Source organism: Pyrgilauda ruficollis, unplaced genomic scaffold, assembly GCF_017590135.1.
Source record: "Pyrgilauda ruficollis isolate IOZ18807 unplaced genomic scaffold, ASM1759013v1 scaffold92, whole genome shotgun sequence".
NCBI classification, from domain to species: Eukaryota; Metazoa; Chordata; class Aves; order Passeriformes; family Passeridae; genus Pyrgilauda; species Pyrgilauda ruficollis.
In genome coordinates this window covers 1069602-1090388 of record NW_024531266.1, presented here as the reverse complement: position 1 = coordinate 1090388, position 20787 = coordinate 1069602, and the positions used below count along the sequence as shown (strand labels likewise).

At 36.7% G+C, this 20787-nt stretch overlaps 1 protein-coding gene across 1 annotated transcript in view; it reads left to right on the top strand.

Moving 5' to 3' along the window:
• Positions 1-20787, top strand: part of HCN1 (hyperpolarization activated cyclic nucleotide gated potassium channel 1) — a 190399-nt gene that overhangs the window by 138728 nt on the left and 30884 nt on the right. The window contains exon 5 of the mRNA XM_041489316.1: positions 10679-10825. Within this exon, the coding sequence (XP_041345250.1) occupies positions 10679-10825 (147 nt within the window). The remainder of the gene's footprint in view (positions 1-10678; positions 10826-20787) is intronic.

The following is a 20787-nucleotide window of genomic DNA, read 5'->3' as shown; positions in this document are numbered from 1 at the left end:
TTAGCCTTTGATAGTTTTTCCATAGCATCTTAGAGGTGTTTTGCCCATTTCTTCTAAGCACTTTCTATTTCTCCTTCTTGTTCTGAAAAAAGGTGGAAAAGAAAATAAAGGTTATTTCACAGAAGCTCCATTCTTTTTCTTTAACAGTTACAGCTCTGTGACTTCACTTTTGAATGAGCCCAGCTATGCTGAATATACTGAATTGACTTCCCTAATGTTTCTGCAGAAATGTTCAGCACAGAAACACAGTATCAATATTAATTTGAGAGTTAAATCTCCATCAAGATGTGGGAAGCAATCTACTGTTACTAAGAACTTTTTGCATTGCTTTGGAGAATAAAAAGTAAGACCTACTCTTTGTGTAAGATTTGATGCATTTGGATGGTCAATGCATTGAGTTACGCCTTCATATTACAGGAATCATTTGTCTATTTCTTTGAAGAAAGCTATAAATTGCCTTAAAATTTTTTCTTTGCAGAATGTTTCATTGGCTTTTCCATTCCTAATAGAGCCTGTAGTTCTCATATATACCTCATTTTTATTCTAATTAAAAAATTATCTTTAAGTCAATAAAAATTGAAGGGGTTTTTTTCTGTACCTAGTGAATAAGTTCCATAATTCTGGAATGTAAGAGAATACATCCTGTTGCTCAGTCATTCCTCTGGAACCGTCAAGTCTATAATGATGCTCTTCAGGAAAGTACAAAAGGTTGTTTGGAATATTACTTTCCTGCCATGGCTGTCGTTTATCAGAGAAGCATTCAGATCCCATAAATTTATTTCTCTAAGGATGTCTCTGAAGTGTGTATGCTTCAAGACTATAAAAAAGTAAGGTAAGAAAAAGAAGATTATGGGTAGTTTAGAAAAAGAAATGAAACAAAACAGCTGTGAACATGAAGATGAAGAGCAGTTTGTCAAGACTGCTGCAGTTATTGGTGAAGAATGCATGAATATTGTGTGATACTGTGTGTTAAACTCAGTCTTTTAGGTGGTGCTGGAGACCTGAACAGTTTGAAAAAGAGTCTTAGATTATCTAAAAAAATAAGGTATGATCTTCAAGTCTTATTTGTAGATGGAAGGGCTCTTTTTGTCATGCTAGAGTATCTAGCTCTATGCTCAAATAAAATATACAAGGTTTCACACAGAAGATATTAAATAATAGTTCATAAAGTAATAATAGTATTAATTAGGTTACCTGTTCAGAGCAGAGATTGTCTGGCCTCCATTAAGCCCCTATGTGTCTGAAAAAAATCTTAGTTCTGCATTTGTCTGGCACTGACTCAGGTGTTTACGTGTGAAATGCCTGCAGGGAGGTGGATGAGTTGCAGCCAATGGCCCTGTGCAGGCTTTTCTTCCTCATGAGTAGCATCTGCATGGGATGACTCTTTGTGCTTCCCACCACCTTAATTCTATGTAAGTGATTATGCATTCTTGGAAAAGCAAGGTGAAATGTGATCATCTACATCAATATTTTTATCCTTACAAAGGATATCTTTACAAAGAGAATTGTCTGTCTTTATCTTGATACACGTGTAATAGACAAGCAGAAAAGACACTGGGAGATGCCCTGCCCAGCCTAGAAAAACCATTTCCCCATCATTAAGACATTGCTGTGAAGTGAGGGAAGACCAGTTTTGGGTCTCTGATCAGAAGTCAAGAAAAGCAATACATCCTTTAACAGAGCAGCTTTACTTACTGAAGAATCTCTTTGTTTCTCCCTTTAGCTTTGAACGGACCTTCCCATGTAAGATAAACTTACTGGCCTGCAAGTATCTTGACATGGAACTGAAAAATGGGAAACTGGGTGCATTTAAAAAGAAAGTTCTTTTTGATGAATTGGCATTTTTCAGTAATTAATATGAAAGGAACTGGGAAGCCACAATTAGGTTTTATCAGAGATAAAATTACCAGGATCAGCAGCTGTATTGTGCCAGTGTCCCTGTCTTGTGTGTGCTGGTGCTGCTAGTACTAGCATAGCTGTTGGCACAACACCAAGCAGATGTAACAATTACACTGTTAATAAAACTTGCTTTCTTCTTCTTTTCATTGCAACTGTTAAACAGTAGATACAAAGTTACATAATTTCAACCTAATTACACATTTTTCTATATTTCTTTTCTAAATTGCTACTTCAGTTTACTTCTTGAAATAACTGGATTTCCTGTGGGTGAGATGCTAACAACTAAGACAACTAAGCATGCCAATTTAGCTACAGGCATTGTGGGACACAGAATTTATCATTATGCAGTGTTTCTGTGCAGCAGGATCAGTGGGTTGAGGTGAAGCCCATGCCAGAGGAAACCACTGCTTCTGATAAACAAAATTAACACACATCCCTAAAAAACTTACATCGAAAAGGAGATAGGTGATTGACAAGTGCGTGTTTGGTGCCCAGGCCCAGATGTCCCCATCGTGGATCCTGGAGCTGCACAAAATGCTGCTCGTGACCAGAACTGAAGTGAAGAAGTGACCCAGCAGAGATGAGCTGATCCTTTTTGCTTCCCTAGACTGCTTGTCTGGGGAATAACTCCTTTTGTCTCCTGCTCCTCCCCTCTAGGCACTTATTTTAATGTATATTCTTTCTTACTGGCTAAGTAAATTCAAAAAAGGGGAAGGAAAAAAAAAAGAAAAAAAAGAAACTCAAGTTTTTTAAAAGATAAGGAAAATTATTGTACAAGATGACAGAATAGGTATTAAATTTCACTTCAAAACTGACAACTCTAAGGAGACTATTACAGCATATCTGATATTTTTAAATAAGTTGTCATCTTTACAGTATCTTTCTCTATAAGAAAGAAAATCATCTTGCCTTAGACTTGAATACAGTTTCACCAAGAGTAGCACAGAGGAGAGATGTTTTTCTTCTCATGCCTTGGGGCTCTGATTGTTGTTTCATTAAATCAGAGTCCTGTCATTGCCTCTGTGAAGAGAGGAACTGATCCCAGTTTTCATGCTGCTTCACTCCCCTTTTTAAAGCAGTAAAAAGCAAAATTTTGGAAGATAAAGAACAGTCTAAGAAAACAAATCCTATTCAGAAATCTCCCTATAACTTAATTAATTTCTCAATTACACTAATTGAAAGGAACAATAATAAGAGATTGTGTATTTTGTGGCAATTGAAAGGAAATGTTTAATTACTGCTTGTAAGTAAAATGACAGTTTAAAGCATTCTTGTAAGCAACAGTACTCTTTGGGGGGTAATTAGTGAAAAATAGATGGTAAACAGATGATAGCTTTTAGGCTAAACAAATCACTTCAGTTCCATCTCATGATAAGGAATTATAAAAATGAGCTTACCATTAACATGCCATTCAGTAGGAATACTTAAATTTTATTTTGATTCATGTTTGATTATAAACTGTTTTTTCTTTATGTGCAAATATCTATATGTTTAGTAAAGTAGCAGTAAAGGAAGCAGATTGTAGAAATATTTCTTGAGCCCTAATAAATTCAGCTTTCAGTGACTGTGGGATGGACAGGTGAGCTTATTACTTTGCCACTACCAAAATAAGACAACCAAATTTTTGACTGCCGTGTGCAGTGCTTGGTGTCTTTTCTGAACACAGACAGATCTCTGGTCATCTAAGAGCCATCTGGGCTTACTCATTTTTGAGTTATCATCACAGGTAATCATCCTGTGAGTTAAAGTTAGTGCTAACTTTGGGTCTGACCAAGTATGTGGTTAGAGAGTGTTCTTTGGTGCCTTGGTGGTCAGGTAAAAAATTCAGCTGGCTTATGAATAGTCATTGTATGGCAGAGGACCATGCATAAACCAGAGGTGTCTCTGAAATGGAAATAGCTTGTTTTTCCAGTGTGGTTGGGGAAACATGCAAGAGAGGGACAGAAATTGGAGTCTTGTCCCCATTTGAAGCATGGAGATATTTCAACATGCATTCCTAATAATACCAGTCAAAGAAAGGATGAAAAGGAGTATAGAAAGGATGAACTTTACAAACACTGGAATTTGAATAAGGACTTAGAGTAACCCTTGCAAAGGGCACAGCCATGTTTCCTGATTCCTGGTTGAATTTTGACTGGAGAGCAGAGCCCCTAGGGCCGAGTGCCTGAAAACTGGCTGAAGCCCTCTAACACATAGGAAGCAGTAGCCTAAAGAGAATATTTTTAATACTAGGGCAGAATGAACAAAGACACTCCTGTACAGGTGAAAAAACTGTTTCATGGAAGAGAATGAGCACTCCAAATAGGAAATGCATATTAGCAGCTACTGAAGATCATGCTTTTTAAATGGCAGGTGAATTTGAAGAGACGTTGAGCTTAAACACTTGAGGAATATTTATCCAGAATTCCTTCTAGCTTAGGAAGGTGTTCTTGGCCTTTCTCTCTTTTCTGTCCCCCAGTAATCTAAAAATCATTCAGATTTTTACCCAAGGGCAGTAGGTCCTTGTGTTTACATAAAGTGAGGTCCTGGCAGTAATAAGGAATCCTCATTAGTGAGGCAGGATTCCCTTATGGTATAAGAGAGATGATCAGTGATTATGCTCTCCACTTACTTCTGGCTGCTGGTAGCTGAGCTCCAGGGCTAGAGTCATCGGCACAGCTGACAGAGAGCAGCAGACCCAGTCTGTTACTGGTGGTCTTTAGCTGCTAGTCAAGGCGCACAAACTAGTTTGGACTTTGAGGCTGACAATGGAGTCAGATGACAGATGACAGGCTTATTAAATAGCATGGTTTGCAGTTTCAGACAGAGAGGAAGCATGTAACCCTCCTGCAGTGGCTGCATGCCCTGCTCAGATTCCCACAGTCAAACACTGGCTGGAAATATAGGAGCCCATCTTTTTTGAGCAGGAATATCAGTTTTACATCATTTACACCACTTTGTGTAAAGGAGTAATGCTTGTAGCTGATGACATGTTAAGGAGTTAAAGAGAAAATTACCAGGTTCTCACAATAAATGTGACAAGAAAAATTGAAAATTTATTAAGTAGCCATTAATAAACATTAGCTATACAATTCTCATTCCTTTCCCATTAACCTACAATTTAATGTCTTTTAAAACTATTTTAACATAGAACCCACTTATGATGTTACATTGGAAGTTCCTGCAATTGGAGAAAATGATAGCCTAGTGTCTGTGATTGTCTAATATTATTCAAATTCTTCCTGGGAGAAGCCTCAGAGATTTTTTTTTTCTAGCAATTATTTTTATTTATACAGATTAGATTATTTGTTTATCAAACTGAAGCAATATCATGTGATATTCAGACATCCAACTGCACACTCAGCTAGGGAATAGGCACTATTGAAAACTGGGTTGAGATTTTAAAAGATTTAAGCAATCTAGTGTCTAACTTTTCAAATGATTGAGTGAAAAAGAAAATTAATTCACTATTTTTTATGAGAGAGAAAGATACCACAGAAAGAGGGATATGTGCTGTATGAAATGACACATTCTTTTTGGGAGTAATAATGTAATTTTTATGTACCATTTAAATAGCATTGCATAACAGAATAGAATTTAATTGAAGCCATTTATAAAGTGTTTTAGCAAAATAGCTGTTCTTAAAGTGCACATTTTGTTTCAAAATAGTATCTTTAAATGGAAATTATTTCATTCTGGGTTCTTTGTACAGTATTTTGCAAATTTTACTCCTGTATTCTTAATAAGTATATTTTGCTTAAAGACTGTTTTTAAAAAGTGATATTACTTCTTTTTCATATGAAAAACTGTTCTCCTTTATAATTTTTCAGTAGTCACTCATTGCACTTGCAGTTATCCTTCTGTGGAGAAAAAAATTTCAACAAATGAAATCTAGATAAAATACTTAAAAGTTAATTGCCTGTGAATTTTTGATCAGATGAAATGTGTTTATTTTAAAAATTTCTTCCTCAATGTAATTTGAGTAAAAAGTTAACACTCAGCTGAATGCCAAATGTAAGTGCAGTAGACATCACTGTCAATTGCAAACTAGAATATTTTTATATGCTTAATGTTTAACTAACAATTGAAGCTTCCTGAATAGTTATTCATTTGTGGAATTCCCTGATTGTTTGCTTTCCAAGTCCACCATGCATTTGAATAATTTTGAGAGAGAGGAAGAAAACCTCTCATGCCTTTAATATGACAAAGCTTCTCCCCTTCTGCAATTTGCACATGTGTGATCATCATCCAGTTCAGTCCCTGTCCATACAGCTCGTGCTGTCTCCAGGGATGAGCATCAGTGCTGCTTGAGAGGGAGCCAGATATTTTGCACTTTCCACAAAGCAAAATTTTCCGTGAAAACCATTAGCTTTTATACATTCCAAGAAAGTTATTTTTCCATTAAAAACAAACAAACAAACAAACAAACAAAAAATAAACAAACAGCCTGCAACAAAACCCCAACATAATATTATTTTACCTTACAACATTTTGCCTTTTGTGTTGGGTATCTTCAATATTACACTGCATTTGGCTATACAGTTGTTGCAAATGCCATGCTTCCTCTTCTGTATCATGGGATCCCTGTTGAACGTTCCCTCTTTTCCTCAAAATTCGTCTGGTACTTCCTGCAGAGAAGTGAGGGGCCTAAAACTCCATGAACATGCAAATTGTTAAACTGAGTGTTTATATGCTTTGAAACAATTTCCTGGGCCTCTTCCCCCATCTTCCCCCCAGTCCTTCTGAAAATCAGAAAGATTTTCTTCCTTTTCTTCACTGGAAAGTAAATAAAAATCTGTAATCAGAAAATAAAAACTTGAGCTCAGCAAAGTGAAGGACAAGAGGTGAGTCAAAGCTCCTCAGTCCCTTCAGTTTGTTTCAAGGCCTTACAGCACAACAGCAGAGGGAAAAAGGACTTTGATATCAATAATTTCTGAGGTGTAAAGCCAATGAGCTGTCATAAGAATTAAAAAATACTGGAAAATAGTTTTTTAATGTTTTAAACTGTGTTTATAGAAATAAGCTAGCACTAAAAAACTATTTGAATGCTCTAAAAGTATTTGGATTGTCTATTTTATTCTATGCTTGCTTGAAAACCTATTAAGATCAGATGGTTTTTGAAATGCTTGGTAACTGTCAGTCACCTGAATCCTGGGTTTAATCAGATATAAAAACTTTTTATGTACATTTATTTATTAGGATGTACAGGATGTTTCTGGCGTCTCTTCTGTGTAGATATTTACCATGTAGATCATAACATGTTACCTACACAAAAGTGATTTGCTTTAGGTTGTATAGATCCCATTCTTCTCTCACAAGCAAATCTGGTGAAGGACAGCAATTTTCTTTGCTATCACATGTGCTACTGCCAGTCCACACCCCAGTTTAGTTATTTTGGCCCAATTGCAAGTTTTTGAGACACCAAGCTGAGTGAGAGGACATAATCTCAACCTTCCCCAAGGGAGTTTCAGGTTGGACTTCAGGAGAAATTTCTTCATAGAAGAGATGATTAAACATTGGAATGGGCTGGTGCCCAAGGAGGTGGTGGAGTCACTGTCCTTGGAGGTGTTTAAGGATGTGGCACTCAGTGCCATGGTGTGGTTGACATTATGGTGTTCAGTCACAGGTTGGACTTGATGGTCTTTTCCAACCTAATTGATTTGTGATTGTGTGGTAGAAAAATACCTAAAGGCATGATATTGCCATTAGGCTTGTGCTAAACAATGGTTTGGAAGGTATAAAGGTTGGTTGGGGTGGTATAAATCTTCAGATGCTAATAATACACAAAGATCTAAATAGAATGAACTGAGTTTTAAGAGGTGAAGTAATGGTAATAAGATGAAATTCAGAAACTCAAAATCTAGGGACTCAGGTACTAGTACAAGCTGCTGTTAGAAACTGGGAGATGAAGAGCCCAGCAACTGTAAGTGGCAAGGAGGAAATGAGAAATCTGAGTGCTGAAGCTGCTCATAAAATGGCTGCAAATAACATTTTCAATGTGTCTTGGTTTTGCAGTAGATGGGAAAGAAATCAGTCTGAACTACAAATTGGTGATACTTCCACTAAAATATTATGTACTATTCTAGTAATTGCAGTTGGATAAAAATGAACTCAAATAGAACGGATGAAAGTGAAGAGGGCCTGTTCTGAACAAAAATGCTGTGAACAAAAATGCTGTGATCTGAACAAAAAGCAGAATCAACTACCTGCATGAGGCTGGGAAGAGACACAATTCACTATAAACACTCCAGAGAGATATACCAAGAGACAGAATCTTTTGAAACTACTAAATAATTTTGTACTAACATTAGTTGATTTAAACTGCATCTGGATATATTTAGACTAAAATTTAAAATAAGGTTCAGAAATATATATAAGACCACTGAGCTTCTTGAAACAGTATGTTTGTTACTTAGAAAAGCTTTATCTTGATCAAATTTCCCCTCTTATCTTTCTACTCCTTCTCAGTGAGTTAAATCTTCTGCATATTTTAATGCTGTGTAGATTCTTCTTTCATACATGATATGCAAGTATTTTCAAACCATTTTAAGAGTACTGATGGATTTGTTGCATCTAAATTGTGTGACAGAACTTCCTTGATTCTGTAGAAGGATTTCACAGTCCTTCTTGTTTTTGCTTTCTTTTACATTTGCAATCAGTATATAGGAATTTTTTTTTCCCACATTTCTTTGAACTTTCTATTTTTAAAGATATAGCTTTGACTGGCTATAAATCTCAATAAAATGCTAATTATAGTTGCTCATTTTTTTGGGGGAAACTTTCTTAGAAGTGAGACTCTATGTTGGATGGTTAAAAACTTCTGGGAATTGTGGAATGCTTTTCACTTCTTCATAGATTTTAAAAGAAAAGGATGGTAATATTCATCTTTGCCTGTTATTCTATATATTACTAATTTGGAAACACTGTGAGACATGCCAGTGATAAGCAGTGCATTCCTACTAGTTTTTTTTTTTTCTTTTTCCCTAAAAGTCTCATGTGTAAGCATAAATCTTGTTAAAGAAAATAGCTTGCTAGTGCAGGAGAGAGCCCCCATTCAAATAACAGCACTAATGAAAGGCAACAGTGGAAATTGCTGCCCAAGCAATTTCCTTGTAGTTTGAATTTTCTCTATTTCAAGGTCATTCTGGTATAAAAATCTTCTGCAGCTTGCTGGCAATATACATCAGAATGAATGTATTTCTTTTATTAGCAAGGATTATTAGCTATTAGTGTTACTTAAGCACATTTGTGTGTGAATAAGATTGTGTAGAGGGAGCAGCCTCTGTCCTAGGGGCCATAGTGATGATGTCTGATTCTAACCCACAATGTATGGGTAAATTTATTCATATCAGATCAGAAACCAATGTCAGGCATGCAAATTTAAATCACACATCTAAAGGATGTGGGTGAAGAATTGTTACTGCGGAGGGGCAAAATGGCTGTGCTGGGGTTAAATCACTCTAATACATTCAATGTTAAATAGTCCCATGCAAAATTACTTTCCTCGTATTTTTAGAATGTATGTTGTACACATGGCCTCATCTAATCTTTTGCCACTTTGCAAAGCAAAAGCTAATTTCAATTCCAGAAGACAGAACAGTCTTCAATTATCTAAGTTAAAGAATAGGTGCTGCAGTTCACAAGGAGGGCATGTACATTATACATTTGCTTAATTGTTCTACAGAGGTGCCAATCCTAATTAGGACTTCATTGGCTTTTTCATTGGAAACAGTTTAGATTCCCTAATTAAGCATGAAATAACTAATAAAATAAATTAAGACTGTTTACATCTGTGAATCAAGTTTCTGCCAAGTTTTAACTCACTTTTCAGCCTGAGAAGGGATTTATCCTTCTCTGCCTCAGTGCCTTATCGTTTTCAGCTGAGACAAGGATGGAGGCTCTGAGGGGCAAAAATCTTGTCCTGGAGAATTTGTCCATTTGCACTTTAGACAATTTGGAGAACTTGTCCATTTTGTGGGTCTTAGATTATTATGTAGTTTAGTACACTACAACTATGAGTATGTTGATTTGGGACTTCATTTTCTGAAAACCATGCTATCCAAAAATGCTTCTGAAAAAGGGAAGAAAAAAAAAAAAAAAGGCAAGTCCCAGAATATAGGACAGAGGACTAGTAAAAACAAAGAAACCAAATGTACAGGGTAAATGAAGTGAGATCTTCTTGGTCTCCTGGACCCTGGTATCTTTTTCTTCCCTCTTCCCTTTCTGTATCCTGATCCCACACCTATTTTTCTAGTTTACCTCTCTTCTCTTCATCCTTCCTGAGGAATGTTTTCTATTTCACTTTCTCCACAGGTTTTAACTTCATAAGAATACACAACATTAATATGTTGCTTAGCAATGCATCATAGCCAGTTTATAAAATTTCACAACTTCAGCTCTCCCTGAATGCAGTGCTACAGACTAAACACTGTGTACAGCTTTCCTGTCTACTGCATGAGCTAAAAATTGTGTCGGTGTATTTTTGCAACTCCTGTACAGCTGGGAAGTTAGGAAACATATGAGAAGTATGAGGGTTTGCTCCTATAACTTACATTTCATGTGGATATTAGCATTGCTGCTAAAGGTAGTCTCTGTAATTTACAGATACGCTGTCATGTGAGTAATATTACATTAATTAATATTTGTGTGAGGGTTTTCTGATATGTGAAAAAAATGTTACCTTTATAATATATGTAGAGCTTAAGTGGACGCATGATTGAATTTGTATTTTGTAGGTACTTTTAGATAGCAAAAATTTGAGGATTTTTTCTAATTCTCCCTTTTTTTTTTATCCTGACAGTACAAACAAGTGGAACAGTACATGTCGTTCCACAAGTTACCTGCCGAAATGCGCCAGAAGATCCATGATTACTATGAGCATCGCTACCAAGGCAAGATCTTTGATGAAGAAAATATTTTGAATGAGCTCAATGATCCTCTCAGGGAGGTAAGATTAAAGTATTTTAATAGCTCTTCATGCTAGGAAAAAATTTCTTTGCTGTTTCTGTGTTGAAATGCTCTTTACCTTCTATAGCATTTAATCTTCTTTACCATAGTCAATGGATGACCAGGATAATTAAATTTATAGTAGGTTGACACAAAGAAATAATATCTACACTCTATTCAGGACCAGTCTGTCAATCACTGCCACACAAGGATGTCAAAGGATAAAATCCTGCCAAACAGTAAAACCACACCCTTATTGTTGACTGAAATTCATGTTTTTCTGCCTCATTTTAAAACAGAGATCATCTGGACTAAAATGATCTTGGGTGAAATTCTTTTTCTACTCTCCCTACTTGTTAGCCATACAATTACAGTTGTAAATACAGTTAAAACCACTGAAAGCCATCACAAAGGGAAAACTGCTTTGTTTCATCTAAAGAAGCTTCGTTGGTAAAGGTGATCTTCACTTGAGATTAGAAAGATGGAATATTATATATAAAACCCATTTAAAAAATCTCTTTTGTTGAAACTGTAGTCTGTTTTCCAATTTTAAGGGTTATGCTTTGCTATGTGAGGTGATGTGATGTGCAGAAGCAGTTGGAGTTTTCATTGCTGGTACCTTGCTGGACAAGGTAGCATCTTGCAATAGCAGAAGTAGCTGCTTAATGGGAATATAAATCAGATGGTCTTCTGTTGGGCTGTGCTCATGCCTGACCTGTTCAAGGATGTTGGCTGATATCCTCTCTTGAAAGAAGACAAAAAAACCCCAGAGGAGAGACAAGTTGAAAAACTCAGAGGGAAGAGAGCATAAACAGGGAAAAGAGAAAAGAAAAAAGTAAGGGTGGAACAGTCTGGTATGTGACGAGTCCTGTGTAATTTTCAGTGCTACCAAGTAACACCTTCTAATATCCTCTGCTTTTGTAGGAGTGGTGCTGATTATGTGTCCATATATCTGTATATATATGGCTGTGTATAATATATATATAACATCCAACATAGCACAGCATGGCATCTGTACTTTTGGAAAGATAGATAGATAGATAGATAGATAGATAGATAGATAGATAGATAGATAGATAGATGAAGGTTGGTCAGGGTTATTTTCAAGTTTTGAGGTATAAAGAGAGAATAGAGGTCTGTGGTGGGTTTTCTGTACTACTGAATCCTGCACTTTGCTGCGATAGAGAAAACATGTCATGCAATCCATTGCCAAAATCAATCAAGTTCCATATTTAAAATAGTCATAGAGAAACAAAGCCTTGCCAAGTCACAGTTTATCTGCATCTCTGTTGTGAAAGTGTCATAGTAGCGTCCCTCCTACAAACTGCCAAGTGGTTATGGTGAGTGCTGCCCAAAATTGTTGTGTTTTGCTAGATACCTAAAGTCAAAATCAGGCCAAAGCATGATTGTTCTAACAATTTAATAACCCTTGACTAAGTTCCAGATCCTTGACCTACTTAATTCCCTCACATAGGTGTAGTCATATTTTGAGTTTGTGTTTCGGAATGCAGGTAGAGGGCCCTGGCTTCTGCATTGCCACTGCCTGTTTACACTGTGGTTCCCCTCAGCAGCTTTTGAAATGCCAAGAGGAGAACGTACTGCAAGAATCTGCCTTGTGGGTCAGGAAAAGTGTGGGAACTATCCTTAGACTACAGTGAGAGTAAGAACATGAATCTTGGCCAGCATGGAGCTTGTGTTTTGTTAAGAGAACAGAACCATGTACATACACTGACAGCAGAAACAATTTCATCTTTTTCCACGTCTAAGGAAAGCATTTCTCCAAAAGTAAAGCCTGATTCCCTTCCATTGCAAAATACTATTTTACTACCAGCAATTTGCAATTGCGGCACCCTGATTACTTGTTTTCAGCTTTTCCTGCCTCCCTTTTGGTTTCCTTCCTTCCACCCTCCCTCCCCTAGCCCTGTCCCCTTCCCCCTCTTTTTTCCTAACAGCTTAGAAGCAGAAAGGCAAATTTGGTCAACCATAACAAACAAAAAGCACTTCTGGTGAGAGATCAAGCATGTAAAATTTCAAAAATTAATGAGCCCCTAAAAACATGAAAGAATAATAGAATTTCATGGGAGGAGTGGTTATGGTTATGCTGTACTTAACAGGTCTTCTTTGTTCTCTCTATTATATAACAAAAAATTAGCTACAATCAGGTTTCACATTGCCCTGCTGACAACACAGTAGAGTTCCAGAGAAAGGTCAAAAAAAGAAAGAGAAAAAATAATAACTGGCCACTGGCAGTGCCAGAACAGGTTTCTCAATGAATCTCTCCAAATTTTCATGTCAGCTTATCAACTGTGGCCTGAAAACATCACTTAGTTATTTTGCTTAGTTAATAGTTTCAAATTCTGTTTTAGCTACCACTTCAGTATGTGCAGCTTAGTAGTGCAGGTGGTGTCTTTTTGATGCAAACAATGGATAATAAATTGGAGGCTTTTAAAGGTGGAACACAGTTGTACATATATTGGATGGGCTTTACCACCTTACATGCCATTAACTGCACAAAGCTATAATAGGTAATACCACAAATACCCTGTCTGCATCACTGAAAACAAAATATTTAGTGCATTTCTTAAGTTTTTAATTAAACCTACATTTGATTATACTTGGAATTTGGAGTAAACATTCAGAGTCTCCATAGGACATACTTAGCTTGATGAAAGTAGCTTCTGATGAAGATATTAATGTGAAACCATTATTTCCTTGCTTGCATTAAGCAGAACAAAAGAAACTATACTAACAGCTGAGTAATTATAGCATCGTAAAATGTTAAGAAAAAATTGTAGGGTTTTCACTATTTCTTGTTCTCAACCATTCAAATTTACTGTCTGGGCTAAAATTTTCCACAGCTATGCTTTCTTTAAGAGTGATGACCTTCTTTTTGGTTCACGTTTTAAAATTTTGGGTTTTTTTTAGCAAGAAAGTAATTATGCATGATATAAATATTATCATTCAACCATTAAAAATAACTAAAGTACGTAGAATCAGCAGCAAAATTCTGGTGTAAAAATAATTCTTACATGATAAATGCTAGCAATAAAGCTGTAGAACCATAGAATCATAGAATATGCTGAGTTGGAAGGGACCCATCAGGGGCATCAAGTCCAACCCTGGCCCTGCACAGCACCACCCCCAGGAGTCACATCCTGTGCCTGAGTTGTTCAAACACTCCTTGAGCTCTGTCAGGATGGTGCTGTGACCACTGCCCTGGGGAGCTGTTCCAGTGCCCAAACACCCTCTGGGTGAAAAATCTTTTTTAGGAGCCAACCTTTTTGTAACCCTCCCCTGACTCAGCTTCAGGCCTTTCCCTCGGGTCCTGTCGCTGGTCACCACAGAGCAGAGATCAGTGCCTGCCCCTCCTCTTCCCCTCAGAAGGAACTTGTGAGCACAATGGGGTCCCCCCTCAGTCTCCCCCTGGCTGAACAGACCAGCTACTCCTATTCAGCTTCACCTCAAGGCCCTTCATCCTTGTTACCCTCCTCGAATAGTTCAATGTCAATTTATGCTCTAGCACCCGAAACAGCACACAGGATCCAGGTGAGGTCACACCAGTGCAGAGCAGGACAATCATCTGCAATTGATAGCAGAGTTAAGATTTTCTTTGTAAAAGAGGATGGATGTTCATTTTAATGAGCTTCTGAACATTATGTATGGAACATTCACAGTAGATTGGATGATTAAAATAATGAAAATCTGAGAAAATATTTGATGCATGTGTGTGACTGCTTAGCTTGGTTGGATAATAGAAATAGAGTCATGCTTATTGTGGGGAATTAACTAAGGCTTCATTAAAAAAAAGGGGAAAAGGAATCCTGAACCTTTTTAAACTGTACAATGCTCTGCCTAAGTGCTTCAAAGCTGAGTAAAGCAACTGGTGGCTGACCTGTATCCTTCCAGGATAATCTAGTATTAACAAAGAGATTGCATTTGATGACTGGGAACTAAGTCTACATTTATGAGACTGAAAAGTTCTATATTCTCCCCTCTTTAGTTAATTGCACAATTTGGGTGTATTAATCCACTAGTAATGCAATTAACTGGATACTCTCAGCTCTACTCACTCAAACTGAATTAACCATAAACGGCAATATGTTATGTGCTTGTAAGAATACATGCTCTCTGACAAAATTAAAGGATAAGGGTTTCTTTTCGTTAAATTCAGAAATGTCACTTGAATGCAAAGCATATCCCCTTTTCCACAGACAGACTTATCTGATAATAAGTGTCCAGTCTTCTCTTGAGATTATCTCTGGATAATCAAGAGACTCCTGGCAGTTACAATTTTGGTAGACATGAAAGATTTTAAATTACTTCTTAGATGCCATGCAGTGTTGGACTCATCCAACCTATCTGTCTCTTCACAGAAGTTCTGCAACAAGTCTAAGATAATCATCAGGCTCCCTCTGCACACACCACCCACACGCACATGCTCTCACGGTAAAGAAAACATAGCTGCCTAGCTTAGAAAAAAACTGCATTTTCTAACAGCAGTTGACATGTGAAATAAATTCTGTCTTTAATAGCATTTGCAATTAACTGTCGCTCTCCCTCATTTCTTGAGGTAGTGATTAGACACAGTTAGCATGTTGTCCTTATATAAATATCATCTCTAGCTCTTCAGCAGGCAGAGCTATTAAACTTCACATTTTTTAACGTGTCATTCTTACCATCTACAAAGCTTGAATATCCTTTGGCCTCAGGAGGCCTTAATCCCAAAAGTGGTCTTTGTAACTGTCATGACATGAAATGGAGACTGTCCAGACAAGAAGCTGAAAAAAAACCAAATGCACCTAAGAGAAATATATTCCAAAAGAACACCTGAATTATAAAAGCTGAAGTACATATACATTGCTAGTTCCATGTTGTAACTGAGTATAAGTCAAAGTGACTCAGCTCTGGCCTTTGTTTAAGCCATCAGTCTCGCCAGCAGTGGCTGTGGGTGCATGGCCATGAAAGAGCAAGAACAGGGAAAGTAAGGTGTGTCCTTAATGACTCTCCTAGACTCTCAGTATTTTCAGGTCGAGGGATACTCTGAGACTGATGTGATTTGAGTACTGGATAATCTTTAATACACATCTCTTCCAACTACTTATTTGCATTCTTTATTCTAAGTACTCTCTGCAACTACACCATCCTTTGTCAAAGAGCACAGACCTGACCTCTTCTGCATGAGAAACCACCACCTTCTTTTGGGACTGAAAAGAGCTCCAAGTGTTTTTTTATTTTTGATAGACATTAATTCTTGCAGCAAAAATTATATAGTACAGTCAATTTTTACTGACTCTTTGCATGCCATTTACGATTATTTTTTTATCCTAACTTATAGGATAACATCCTTAAACTGTATTTTTCTGATGTTAATTGTTTCTTGCATGGAAGCTAGATCATTCTTCTTGCCATTTTCATTATTTTTTTCCCTTGGGTCTACTATAGCCTTTTAGAGGTGAAAGCACCAGGTCTGCAGCAAGAATACTGGTGCTGTAATAACACAAGTAATTCCTAATGTTGGTTTGCTTTTTAATCATTGCCAAGCATTGAGTTTACTTTTTCTTTTAAATTGTAATGGTAAAAACTAACTCTGAGTGATAATGAATACATTATTTCATGCATTTATTTAGGTATATCACTTAATATTGGTCCCCACCAGTAACTTCCAACCAGACCATAAGAAGCTTCTTGTAGTTTCTTTTTAACAAGCTTCCCCACCTTAACATGGTGCTGTTTCTGGAACTGAGCAGACCTTTGTGATGTCCTTGACCTTTGTTGTTCCCGTAGGGATAGTGAATGTAGTACATTATGGTACCTCTGACAGCCTCATGAGTCAGGTGTAAGGTTCCGAGAAGCATCTCAGTGCTGCATTAGGAGTGGCATTTTGTGACAGTTCTTGTAAGAAAAGTACTCTCACAATAAAGTGAAGGAAAGCTTCCATTGCTGGATTTATAATTTATATTGATTGTATCTGAGTGAAAATTTGACCCAAACCGGATGATTTGGTACTTGTAAACAAATTAGGTATTTTTGTATTGAAATATTTCATGTGTTTAAAGTCAGTTTTAAAATTAGCAGTTTGGTAACCTTGATGTTCTTTCTTAATTGTTGACCTTCTCCTTTTCCCTATTAAAATTAAGCTATTTTTAATATCTTTATTTAGTAATTATGTTTAGAAATCACTAAGCAATGTAGTCTTATTTAGACTATACTATAGTGCACAAGAGATGAAGCGTCTCCAGAGTAATAATATAAGGCCAAAATGGGGTATGATTAGATTACAGAATGCTTTGATCCTTTTTAATAGTGTAGTCATTATGATTAAGGGGTATGGACTTTCAAATATTAAAATAATGGTAGAAAATATTTTTTTATCAAAACACAATAATGTATCATAGAAATGTTTGAATTTGGAGATTTTGATTCCATTACAGCTTATGTCCATAAATTTATCTCATAAAAGACAGGTAACTAGTTCACTGCAATCTACTGTATTTTTCTGCATTTTAATAGGCAGTGACCCTTAGTATGAAGCTTAAAGAGAGGAACTAAGAAAATGTATCTTTATTATAGATGTAGTCACATTGGAAGACACTTAAATATCTCCTTATCTTTAAGTAGTGAATTAAAGAGGGTTTTTTGTTTGTTTGTTTGTTTGTTTGTTTGTTTTTCTCAGAGGCACAGATAAGGTATAGCTGTAGTTCATATTCTGGAGTACTGAATCATGAGTGAATTATGCAGCATGTCAGTCTTGCAGAATAAATGCTCATATACCACAGCATGATTTATGTGGCTAATGCTGAAAAAGAAAATGAGTGGTTTTCAAATATGTGTAAATTATGTCTAAATTGCAGTCCAAGTATACAAGGCTGAAAGAAAAGTTCTTAGATGGAACTATAATGAAGTTTTTAAAATTGGAAATAATAGCGAATGGCCATTTTAATGTGGAAATGGGCAGACAATCACCAGGTGATTGAATTATTGTGTTTTAAGATGATTTTCCTCAGCAGGTGTGACATGGTAACAAATGGTGTGCACATTCAAGGCTGTTTCCCAGGGACCTAAGACAATGTGGTTTGATTTGCTGAGCTCTGGGGAGTGTTTGCCCTTTGATGTATGCACATTCACAGTGTACATGCTGCGGTGAAATTGTCAACCACTTCCACTGCTGTTCCCCATGTTCAGGAAACTTTGATCACAGTCCTATCTGTGTTTGACATGCTTTATTAGCAAATCCATCCTGAGCTGAGACATGCTTTGACAAGTCCCAGATCTAACTGCTTCCAGTAGTTCACATAATAATACCCTGGTACTTCTCAGTTACGATTTTTAATAGTCATATGATTTTGAATAGGCACCTACAAGACTCCTTTGTTGTAATTGTTTAACAAATTGTTTAATAAATATTTCAGACATGACAGTTCTTTCATGAGCTCTGCAAATATACTAATCCAAATAAATGCCCAATTCTTAGTGCAGCAGTTTTCTTTCACATAAAGCAAGGCAAATTGTTTGATAAAAGTTCCAAACTATTTAGATGCAAACCGAGTGCTGTGAGAGAGCTAAAATCCTGTTACAGAAAAGTAAATCCAGTCTGTGTGTGCTTCTGTTGGAAGTGCTGTTCAGGCATCTGAAGAGCAGAATCAGAAAGGTTTTTGTGGGCACCAGGTCCAGTGCAATGACTAAGTTTACCCACTGCCTTATTCTGCCCAAGATCGTGCTTCCAAGTGTCTGTCATGTCTCAGTTTTTAACAGACCAAAGAATTGTTCAGCTGCTTGATACCGAGGTGGTGCTTGGGGCAGTGGATGGAAAGAGTCAAGCACTTTTTTTAATCTCCTTGTAGTTTCTGGTGAAAGCCAAGACAAATTGCTCTCAATTGGTGCATACCACAACATATTCATTTCTATCAGATCTGAATATGCTATTGCAATTAGAGATAGCATTGCTGATTTTTAGGAGGTTCCAGAATAGTAATAGTAACATACTTCAGATAACTCCTGAGTTAGGTCTTCTTATCTAAACACATTCTTTTAATACTAAGCTTGCTTTGGCTTGGCAGGTGTCCTTTTTGGTAGGATGTTGAAAATTTTGGTTTATTTAGCTAAAACCAAACAATCTTTGTCTCTAATCCCTGAATTGTGACTATGAATCTATTACAGAAAACAGCAGAATTTAAAACATGTTCATCTGAACTCTTTAGAGAATAACTGAGAATAAATGAAAAATAAGTAAATTAAAATTCTTGATGCAGAGCTGGAAATGACATTGTTTCTCTTTAGTCAAGATTAGGAGATCTGGCACCCTGGTACTCCAGGGTTCTCCATTTCTTCTTCATCGACTTCTGCAATAAAAAGTCATGTCATTCCATAATGAAAACATGGAAAGGGTAAGGGGGAAAGCAGAGGGCAGGATGCATCTGGGACTCCAGTAGAAAACATATTTCAAACAAGACAGGGGTGCACAGTACAGACATACCCACATACATCCCTTTCCTGTAAATCTCATTAATGGAGGTGGGTGAAAGTGAACATCTTTTCCTTGAGTTTCCATTGTGGAATTTAAATTCAGAAAGGAGGCTAAAGGCTTTTGAAGCACATTTGTTTGGAACCAGCAAAAATGCTGTGGGGGGCATTAAATACAAAAGGTTCTGTGTTGAGGGGGCACCCTTGTAATGTGCCGCTGTCCATGAAAGTCAGCACAAACAAAGATCAGAGTTGTGACTCACCTCCAGCAAGAGGAAATAAATATGCCATGAACTGTTTGATGCAGAAGTAAATGCATGTGCCTATTTTTATGCACTCAGTTGCACATTATGGTAGTAACAGCATACAGAAGGGTACACAGCACTTCCCATGCATAAATCTGTAGTTGCCTTTTAAAAGCATGTGATCCCAAAGGCAAAGACAAGGGGAGTGAAAAACAACAGAGCGCCAGATCTGTTCTGAAGGCACACTTAGGAACTTAATTTCCTGTTGATTTACCAATGATTTAGGAAGGTTAACCTAGTTAAAGCTGTGGGAGATAATCCAACTTAAATTTTGCACCTCAAGGTCATGCTAAATCATTGTTTTACCTCCATCCTAGTGCTACTTGAGCAAAAAAAGTTGTACATTACTTTGAAACCTGCATAAAACTCTGCCTAATCTGTACTTTTGTATTGTAACTGTTATCTAGAAGATGCAATAAGCAAATCTTAAAATCTTTTCTCCAGGAAGTTTACTGTGAGTAAGTCAAATTTGAAATACTAAATTTTTTTTGGTACATGAAAAATGTCGACTCTCCATTACAGCTCCAAAATAATATTTTGAAAATCTAATCTCTTTTGATGAATAATTTTTTATGTAAGGGATTAAATGGAAATGGAAATTGAATTTAAAATTTTGAAATTATTATAAATAGACAGATAGTGAAATATAGCCTAGATATGGATGCACAAGGTGTTGAATTACATTTGGTTCATTTAAAGACAAATGTCTAACACTGAAAGAACTTAATATGTGATACGTCTAGTGATTAATGGGAGTCTCAGAGATGAGTCAAATTAAAAGCTGAAGCAAAATGTGGTGTCTGACACAGTGAGTACAGGTACAGACTTCCTGGTAGCTCCTGGACTGAGTTCAAGGCAATATTTTTATCTGTCCCCACCGCCTCTTTTACAATACCTTTTCACAGTGCTGGCTCAGTAGTAGCACTGGATCCTAAGCCAGACTTGGTAGTAGTAGAGCAGACAGGCAAGGAGTTCCCTGAAAAGGATTTTCATCTCCTAGCTTGTTCTGTGGAGTCTATGTTAGTTTTCTTCTCAATAAATCCATTTTTCTTTTCCCTCACTTGTGAAAAGCAAAAGAATTCCATGCTTGGTTGAAGGATGCAGATGAGGTACCCTAAAACATGAACAGTTGCAAGTTTATGAACTGATCATTGCAAGTTTGTGCACTCAGTGAAGCAATGGGATGATTGCTACATGA